General features: G+C 41.1%; 1 protein-coding gene across 5 annotated transcripts in view; it reads right to left on the reverse strand.

The window, feature by feature from the left end:
• Positions 1 to 10570, reverse strand: part of OSBPL1A (oxysterol binding protein-like 1A) — a 234197-nt gene that overhangs the window by 63069 nt on the left and 160558 nt on the right. For all 5 annotated transcript variants that reach the window (XM_010828928.1, XM_010828930.1, XM_010828929.1 and 2 more), the window contains one exon: positions 7766 to 7922. In XM_010828928.1, the coding sequence (XP_010827230.1) occupies positions 7766 to 7922 (157 nt within the window). The remainder of the gene's footprint in view (positions 1 to 7765; positions 7923 to 10570) is intronic.

Consider the following 10570-nt stretch of genomic DNA (forward strand, 5'->3'; position numbering starts at 1 on the left):
TTATTTTAGCTACCTGTAGACAGGAATATTCACTGGAAGGACTGATGCTGAAGCTGAAGTTTCAATATTTTGGCCATCTGATGCAAAGAGCTGACTCACTGGAAAAGACCCTGATGCTGGAAAAGATGGAGGGCAGGAGAAGGGGGCGAAAGAGGATGACCTGGTTGGAGGGCAACACCAACTCAACGGACGTGAGTTTGAGCGCACTCTGGGAGTTGGTGAAGGACAGGGAAGACTGATGTGCTGCAGTCCATGGGGTCGCAAAGAGTCGAAAGTGACTAAGTGACTGAGCAACAACAACCCGTTTCCCAAATTTCAAAGGCCAAAGTAAACTCCTAAAACCCATCCAAAGTCCTTTTCTTATGAGCTAAAAGGAAAAAACAAACAGTTCCATTTATTTACTTTTGCTTAAGGTTTATCAGTTTTCTACTAATAACAGCACCTGAGATTTAATGAGTTAAAATCACTATGATTCCTTTGCATAGATTATCTCATTTAATTATCACAACCACCCAACAAGGTAGGTCCTGTTATTACATCCCTTTTACAGAAGAAGTTAGGTTTCAAAGTGATTACAACTTGCTTGCAGTCAGGAATGTGGTAGATATGAGATCAAACCCAAGTAACTCTTAACGGCTACAGTTTTCTAGGTCACAGTTTTCCCAAAGGACATATAGTGGTAAGAGTTACATGGTAATTATCTGCTATGTGGGAGGAATTAGAGATTTTTCTAAGAATTATCTTCCCTTTTGACAAACCTGGAAAAAAATATTTTCAACTCGTATCACATACAAAAAGCTAGTAATGGTATTATAGAGCAGCTAAATATTAGTAAGTTGAACACTCCTAGAAAAAAATGGGCAAGATGTATTAGCAATTCACAGGAAAAAAGTACAGAGAGATCACAGAAAGATTCTCAATCTCCCTCAATTCAGAAATGGGCACTTCCACAGAACAGGGGCTTGTTCATTACTGTAACCTCAGCACTTTGAATAGAATGCGGCATGAATAGTTGCTCAAAATATATCTGTCAAACAAATAATTTGGTACATATATATTTTTAAAAAGCAAGGGCAAGAACTGTATGCCTGCATTTTCTATCATTAGTGTGAAAAAACAAAATTGTATGGATTAATGATTGCAATTGGGAAAAGGCAGAGGAGTGGATAGTTTAAAAAGTGGAAGTTAAAATTTGCAAAATATACCCTATTACATTTCTGAATTTTGAACCACATGAATCACCAATATTTTTAAAGAGAATCATCTCTGCACACACACATACACACACACATGCATTTTTAAAGAGCTGTTGAAGAAAAACCCAACTGACTAATATCAAAGCAAACGAGACCAAAAGAATTGAAATCTGCTCATGCTGTGTGCTAAGTTGCTCAGTCATGTCCGACCCTTTGAGACCCCACGGACTGCAGCCCACCAGGCTCCTCTGTCCATGGGATTCTCCAGGCAAGAATACTGGAGTGGGTTGCCACTTCCTACTCCAGGGGATCCCAATCCATGGATCTAATCTGTGCCTCTTGTGTCTCCTGCAAAGGCGGGCAGGTTCTCTATCATTAGCACCCAAAATTATGACTTTAATTATTAAGTATTTCGCTTACAATTCCTAAGCATGACCAAAAGTGTACATGGAAAGAGTCTGTGTTTTTCCAACTGTGTTTTATAGATCCCCAAGCTCCCAAGAGGCGTTTTAGGGGTCAGGGGCAAGATCAGAAGATGGGCCTGTGGGCATTCAAGCCTCGGCTCTTTCTTTCAAAAGAGCAACTCCTTTTAACTGACTTTTTAAAATTGGTTGGTAAGAGGTTGAGTTCTCTAGAAAGAAGCCTCCAGGACTTCCTCAGTGGTCAAGAATCTGCCTTGTAATACAGGGTCAGAGGTTCAATCCCTGGTTGGGGAGCTAGGATCCCCCATGCCCTGGTGCAACTAAGCCCGAGTGCCCCAACTAGAGGGCTGGTGTACTGCAACGACAGATCCTAAGTGCCACAAATAAGACCTGATGCAACCAAATACATAAATATTAAAGGAAAGAAAAAGAAACCCTCAGGAAGCCTTCAAAAAAAAAGATGCCTCCATTTTCCTAGAGTCACTCTTGGCAGTAAGTTCAGCAAGTCCACTTTGGTTTGTGAAGATAATGATTATAAATCTTGACTCACACTACCTTTTTTCCCCCTTCCTACCATAACCCCAAGTGACCACAGCCTGCCAGCTTCTTATCCTAAAGTTTTGCTTATTGTTTCAGGTTATCTTTTGAACTCTCTTTGCTGGTTGACTAACCCCCGTCTGCCAAGCCGGTAATCCCTTCTCCTGGTCAAGGAATCCCCACATATGTTTTTGCCGGAGAGAGAGGTGCTGCACGGAATCAGAGTGGCCTGCTGGCTCTTACTCCTCAGCGTTAGCCACTGTCATCCAACTTGCCAGTCTCCGTGTCCTCTGATGACAGAGTCCCGTGGTTCCAGAGACAGGATCGTGGGCGGTCTGCCCAGGCTGCAGCCCAGTGGGGGCCTGGCCCAGCTTCTCTCTTTAGAGGATACAGTACCTTCTCTCTCAACCTTCTCTCCTTGAGTTGTTACCAGTTTCCTGGTCTTGAGCACTTTTCTCACTCAGGCTAGTGACACAAGCTGGGGTCTGCTTTGTTAGTGAGCAAGGCCCCACAGGAGAGCTGTGTGAGCTTCTAGTGATACTTTTTTTTTTTTTAAATTACAGTCCTCTGCTTTCCAGAGCAAACAAGTACTCTGATTCAGGGAGTAAAGTGAGAGCATAGAACATGGTGTCTCTGGAACCTGCATGCTTCAGTCGTGTCTGATTTTTTGTGACCCTATGGACTGGAGCACACCAAGCTCCTCTGTCAATGGAATTTCCAAGGCAAGAACACTGGAGTGGGTTGCCAAGCCCTCTTCCAGGGGATCTTCCCGACCCAGGGATCGAACCTGAGTCTCTTGTGTCTCCTGCACTGGCAGGCGAGTTTTTACCAGTAGCGCCACCTGGGAAGCCCCAGGCACTACCTCAAATCTAGCTAATTCTGGGCAAGGCTCTTACCCCTAGGTCCTTAGGTGTCTCTAGACCCCTGGTCACTACATGACAACAAGGAGCTACCCCAAATATTTCCTGACAGACAAGGGTGTTTTTCTGCCCAGGTTACCTGAGGGCCTCTGAGTGGGGTGACCTGCTAGTAACTCGACTGAGCGACTTCACTTTCACTTTTCACTTTCATGCACTGGAGAAGGACATGACAACCCACTCCAGTGTTCTTGCCTGGAGAATCCCAGGGACGGCGGAGTCTGGTGGGCTGCCGTCTATGGGGTCGCACAGAGTCAGACACTACTGAAGCGACTTAGTAGTAGTAGTAGTGCTCAGTAATGCCTCGCTCTTTGCCACCCATTGGACTGCAAATCCTCTGTCCATGGGATTTTCCAGGCAAGAATATGGACTAGGGTGCTATTTCCTTCTCCAGAGGATCTTCCCAATCCAGGAACTGAACCCATGTCTCCTGCTTTGACAGGTGGATTCTTTACTGCTGAGCCACCAGAGAAGTTCAGGTGGGTTTGTACTACTGATAAAATATATCGGAAGCTGAATAACTTTTATTCACAACTAACAACATTTTCTCAGTATTTCTTGGCAGACTGTCTTAGCTTATATTCTCAACATTTTTGTTTGACTTCAACATGTCAGGATATTTTTCACATACAGAAAACAGCTGTTATTCGGTCACCTAATAATTCTAAAGCAGTCACGAGGGATAAACCAAGGGTAAACTAAGGGATTGCCTGGAGTCTGAATCTACCATTTCGGCAAACTAAACATTTAAGATTCTTGGCCACATTTATGAAAGAATGCAAGGCTTTCATTCAGGTAAATACATCAAGAACAAGTACATTAATTAGAGTCAGATAAAACTTAATCCCTATCACATTTCTGTTGTAAAAAACCCTTCTGTATTTTAAAATTGCAAAGGTATTTTTACATTTTCTTACGAAAATTTTATTAAGTTCTGGCCTTACACATTTATGTTTGGTTCAGCTAGAATTTAATTTATATTTGTGAAATAGAGGGCCATTTCTTTTTTTTTTTTTCCTGTATTAAATGACTCTCCCAGCAGCCCTAACCTAACAGCCCATTTTCCCCTCCCCAATCTTCTATGTTGCCTCTCTTACATATACCAGGTTTCCTTTTATGTCTGGGTCTTTGGACCTTTTACTTTCATTCTTCAGATCAGTCTTGCCTGCAGGACAATTCTGCACTAAAGATTTGTAATCAACTTGGCATTTAGTTAGGCAAATGCCTTCCCTCCCTGAAACCAGGTTCTTAAGCAGTACCTTGGCTCCTCAAAGCCCTCTGAGCTTAAAGAGACAGCTCAGAATCCATTTTTCAACTTCCAAGGTAAAGTGCAACTTTAATTAAAAGCATGTTTGAGTCTATAGATCAATTTGGTAAATCAAACTTATGACAATGACTTTTTCTTCTTGGTGAGTTTTATATCTTTCAGTATTTATTTCAAGGTAAGTGACTTTTTAATAAATACTCTAAAATCAACCTCCACCCCCAGTTTTAACTGCAGTTTCTGTCTGTTGATGGTGCACAGAAATGTATTAATAGTTAGCTGACTTTGCAGCAAAGCAACCTTGCCAAACTTTCATAGTAACTATAATGATTTGTCTGTAGACATCTATGGTTCTGTTTATTTCTAAATCTGAGGGCTGTGTTATGTCTCTAGCTATAGCCTCCAAACAATGTTGAACAGAAAAGATGATGGCAGGCATCCTTCTCTTATTCCTGAAATTAGAACTGTTGTTTATAGTTCATTATCAAGTATTTATTTGTTCCAACTTTTAACCAGATTAAAGGAGTTCTCTTCCATTTGTAATTTGCTAATGTTTATTAATCATGAATGACTAATTTCATTGAATGTTTTTTCTTTATTAGGATGATCCCAGGCTTTTATCTTTTAATCTAGTAATACTGGGAATACCATTTATAGCATCGTAACATGAATCCAACATTTCAGATTCTGACTAACCTGTTGTACATTAGTATCTTTTACATTATATATATCCAGATTAGATAAATATCAGTATCTTTACCAATTATACCAACTTAGGTCAAACTCCTAAAACGTTAGAGGAGGAGAGCTCAGAATAAGTGTAATAAATTGGGCCCAAGACTAGAGAACTGATCCCACAGAACACAGACCACCGAGATGACAAGAATCCCTATAAACATAAACCTGACCAGTATGGTGAAAGCTAGCTTTCCCCAAGGCAACTCAATGTATTTTCTGGAAAAAAGTGCCACCAAAACAAAGCATTTATTTTGTGTGTTTTCTATCTCCGCAGTATTTTTGGTTCTAGGTCTTAAACCAGTCTCTGATTCTTTCTGTTGATATTTCTCTACAACTAACCTAAAAGCCCAAAGACAGCACAGAACCACAGAAAAGATCAATGGCCAGCAGAGTACACAGCCTATCAGTAATTCAGAGTGAATTAAAAAACACAAAATACTTGTTTCCCACAAGTCTAATCATATCAAAAGACACTGTAGAAGTTTCCTAAACTTCAATATGGTAGAAAAATCATGTTTTCAAGATTTCAGTTAGCAATCACAAGACTTTCAGAGTGAGAGGAGAACTCAGTTCATTTAGTCCAAATTTTTATTTAAGAGATGACTTAATTTACCTAGTCAACAGATGAATTATTTTTGTGGTAATCATCACGTAGGATGGATTAAAGATTCATAATATCTTTATTTTAATTATCTTAGAAATAAACTCAATGAGTCTGGCATACCTTGTTTTACATTAAATGACCACGACATAGGCCTTACAGCTTATGATTCTCTGGGTCAGAGATTTTTCACACTGCACTCCATGATGTCATCCTATGAGAATGGGGTGGAAAAGGGAACAAGAGGGCAGAGGTTCTCCAGAGTTCAGCAAATCGTTGTTGAGGAGGAGAGTAAACAGTTAAAAGAGGGCACTTACACTGACTGCCGCCCGTGTGGTTGGCGCTCTCGCCCATGTGGTGGGCACTCTCCCAGGGACTTTCTGCTGACACCCCAGAGAGGAAGAGGAATAGGGTCTGCAGTGGCTTCATGTATTATATTTGGGGGGAACCTGCTGCTTCCATAATCCATACTACAGAAAGTAAAGCCTGAGTACTTCTGTTGGCTAAGAACATGAAATAGGTAAGGTGATTTCAAGCACAGCAGGAGACGGGAGGCCGGGGGGAGTTTAAGGGGAGAGACTTCCACATCTGTGCCATTCTGGGTTGGACTAATAAGAGAGAACACAGACTATGTGAATATAGTATTAATATAATAAATTTGTCAGATGCAAAATAACTCCTGTTATGATGCATTATGGCACACACACAAACAGGCTCCCGGGCTTTTGAAAAGCCAAGAAATTCCCCCTTCAGCCATAGTCTCTGACAGCATCTAGTAAGCACAGCGTTCCTTCTGATATCTTAATGATTCTATCGACGACTTGTGTACTTCTTTGAACATTCTAAAGATTTTTCCTGTGTCGTCACTAGACTGTCATGATGTATGTTAAACAGTTAAAGGCTGTCTTCTCTTTAGAGACCAGGAAACTGAGATCTGCTGGGTTTCCACTTAGGTACTTCATGGCCTGCACAGAACTGAGTCCCAGACCACAAAGGAGAGGACAGCAACTGCAGCACAGAGTCAGGATGGGCCCTCGCGGCTCACGATACCAGCTGCCGTGATGACCTCCATCAAAAGATAACCATCAACGAGCACGTTTAGAGGACACCCTCTAACTGCACAGAAGGAAACTCTGTTTTCTAAAACTCACTGATTTTTTTCAAATAAGTACAAAGAAAAAACATTCCTTGTTAACATGGGGCAGATACATATCAGAAGTGCTGAGTACCATTTTTCAGTACAACAACAGTTGAGACCAATGGTAGCCAGAATCCTATGCAGAAACGAAGTTAAAGCTATACAAATCTATAAATATTAAACAAGAGTAAAAAACTATCTTGTAGAAATTAGTAACTACTTATCCCCAAAGTGCTTTTTACAATGACAACAGAATATAGTTTTCACTGACAATTTGATAAAATATTGTACCCTATGAATACCGGCATTTACACAAGGCATTGTGCCTATAAACTTGTGTGAAACCAGAGAACTCAAGTGTCTGTGACACCTCATTAAACTGGGACAATCTCTAGGACTAAATCATCAAGGGAATAAAAAAACAATACTAATGTTATTAGACACTATTAAAGGGCTATGTTCAACAAACCCCAGGTCTTAATAAAAGTCTTTGTTTAAATGTAACTAAACTGTTTCAATAGGCAGGCAATATTACCATCTATTCTTAATAAAACCAACACGAAGATCAAATGACAAGAAACTAAAATAGCATTGAGAGGCAGAGTCATAAAAGATGCATGCTCAAAAAAAGGAAGCCAGCATCATTTTCAACAGGGAGCTCTGAAGAGCCTTTCTAAATAGCCAGTTGAAGGATTTACGGTTCCCTAAAATCATGGTAGCCAAAACCACATTTTGTATTTAGTTCCTGCAATGACAGCTGATGATGTTCTTTCTGTAAATGGACAAAGTATTTAAGCCAAATCCTTTCCTTGAGGTGCTAGAGCAATATAAATGTTCAGCAGAGAGAAAAAAGCAAAAAAAAAAAAAAGGAGACAGCCACACACTTTGGTTTACAAACCCAAATGCGCTTGAGAACAGAGGCGGCAGTGATGGCTGGGAAAGGCCCTCCTACCTGTGTTTTTTGATGCCATTGGAGAGCGCGTCTCCACCACCACAGTCCTTGCCTTCGGACATTCTGTGCTGTCTACTGCTCGGGGGTTCTGTTTCCTCGTCAAAGGAGTGCGCGGTCACTGCTTCCAGTCTGCTCAGGGACCCTTCGGACTCGGAATCTATGACAGAGCAGGTTCACAGTCAGTGAACTGGGCTTTGGTGCGAGGCTGCCGTAACAATGGATTCCCTCCCTTCATGCATCAGGCTTTGAAACTTAAGCAGCCTACTTTGTCCTTCCAACAATCCAGCCGTTACCTCCTCCTCAGGGATTTCAGAGAACCTGCACCCAGTAAGGCGAAAGGGGATTTAGAAAACGGATACAGGATCATATAAACTTACAACTAAACAGATTTCATACATTAAAAGAGACTTTACAAAGATTACCTAATTCTTTAAGAAATTGTATTCAGTGGTGTCCCCCCTAAAAGAAGTTGTTTTTTTCCTTCCCTTTTCAAAGCAGTTTAAACATAACTTTGAAAAAGCATTTTTTAAACATTCATATATAAAGAAAAAGTTACAGTTGGCTGTACTTGGGGAAAGCATACATTTCATGATACTAGAGGTGCAAAGGTAATTTTTAAATACTTAAAAAAACACTTCTGGTTTTTATATTACTTAAATTCTCAACAGCAACAGCCTGAAGTAGCCATAGAGAATCTAACTATAAGGCAGGCGTTTTTAGGAATGAAAATGCCACATACCCAACTGCCTGTGTATTGAGCGTGGAGCCATCTGCCTGATTGGGAATAGCAGGACAACTTCTTTTCATACAATACGGTATAGTGTTTAGGCACACACATGTCCTTCCTTTCCTTTCAGCATCTCCAGGGTGCTCTGGGCACGAGGAAGGAGGACTATGGTGTTAATGAGTGTGCTGATGCTCTCCTGGTTTGTTAGTTGGGTTTTCTGACTCTTTAACATTCTGCATATATATAAATACAACATATACATGCATATATAAATATAACACATATATGCATATATATATAATATTCTGCATAATGTTCAAAGTAGCAGCCACTTAATCTCCAAGAGACTTTGAAAGAGGCCTACGTTTATATTAATAAATTCCAGATAACGTGCAACTGTCCTTCAGCAGATGACCATACAAATAACTGTCCTCTGCTCTAGGAAGGCCTCCTACATACATGCAAGCAAACGCCCTATTTAAATAAAAGTTTCACCCATCTGCCTAGTATGTATTATGGTGCTCAGGAAATGGTACTTTCTCTTCCCACTACTATATTCTGCAATTCAGCCCAAATCACGGGCCCTTCTTTATATCACATTAGAATCGATTAGTAACGATTGCTGGACAGCTGCAGGTTACACAGCGCACCTTAAACTCTGGACCCTCGGAATGGTGCAAGTTATCTGCCCAAAAGACTCAGTACTAGGGAAGTCATCTTTATTTTCTGTAAATACAGCTTTGTCCTGACATATACCGTATAGCAATGAAAAATATTTTAATGTTAAGTTTAAGGGATATTTCTTTCATTGTCAATTTTGGCAGGCAGTAACATTTTATTGCAAAACACTGAAAACCTGCATAGCCAGTGACAGGAGACAGTCATTCCTTTGATGAAATAAGCAGCTGCTAAAATTATAATAAAATAGAAAAATACTTTTAACATAATGTTAAGACAAAAAAAATCAGGCTACCATTTTACAACTCTAAAATACAAGCAAAAAAAAAATTAATTTTATTCTGCCTTAAAGAAAAAACCAGTCTGGTTCAGGTAAACAGGTTAAATGTCCAAACGAGAACAGTGAAGCGACAGAAGTCTGTCCTGGGCACAGTGAGGCCAAGAGGGGAAGAGTCCATTTGCTGGGGCAGGCAAAGGATACAGGAGAGGTGCTATCTCCCCAAAATTGGATTCACATCTCAGTGGGTGTCAAGCAGAAAGAGACAACCAAGCCAGAGAGCGGGAGAAGAAAGGAGTTTTTGACTGCAGCAGATAAAGAAAACACCAGGGATCTTTCTCAAGGCAATGTCTCCCCAACACCAAAACAAGGAAAGTTCTAAGCTAAGTGCACACATCTGCATGAAGCGGGCTGGGCAGTATATGGGTATTCATGAAGGGGTCTTGAGCACAGGAGAAATTCTGCACCAAACTGGGGCAAAGGTTGACAAGAGCCCAAGCTTCAGCTGACTGAAGTTATGAGGGTCAGAAAAGGCCAAGAGCATCTTTCCTTAGGTTCCAGTTGATCTTGTGGTTGAGGGCTCAAGGCAGAGAGAGGGGTGTTGGAATTCTACACAAGAGCTCAAAGTGCTTCAGGCTAATGTTTACTTTGAAAACAGAACTGGGAGTCTTTACAACTGATTTATTAACTTTGTTACTGTCACTTCTCTTGCCTGATAACAGTTCTGTTTCGTTTCCTTTGATCATTAATTACTGAGACCTACTCAAGGGCAAGCATTTCAGGCCAGGCTTAGCTCTTCCTCTGCGGCTCAGCCGGTAAAGAATCTTCCTGCAATGCAGGAGACCTGGGTTCCACCCCTGGGCTGGGAAGATCCCTTGGAGAAGGGAATGGCTACCCACACCAGTATTCTGGCCTGGAGAATCCCATGGACTGTACAGCCCATGGGGCCGCAAAGAGTCGGACGCGACTGAGCGACTTTCACTTTCACTTTAGATCACAAAACAGCTTAGGCCCAGAAAAGCTTCTCTTACATCAAGAAAGCCATGCCCAGTTTGGTTCATTTTCTCTGGGCACCAGCCCCCTCACCTTAGCTGCCTACAATGGTATGGCAAGTAAGTCTCAA

Source organism: Bison bison, unplaced genomic scaffold (genome assembly GCF_000754665.1).
Source record: "Bison bison bison isolate TAMUID 2011002044 unplaced genomic scaffold, Bison_UMD1.0 scf7180017864498, whole genome shotgun sequence".
NCBI classification, from domain to species: Eukaryota; Metazoa; Chordata; class Mammalia; order Artiodactyla; family Bovidae; genus Bison; species Bison bison.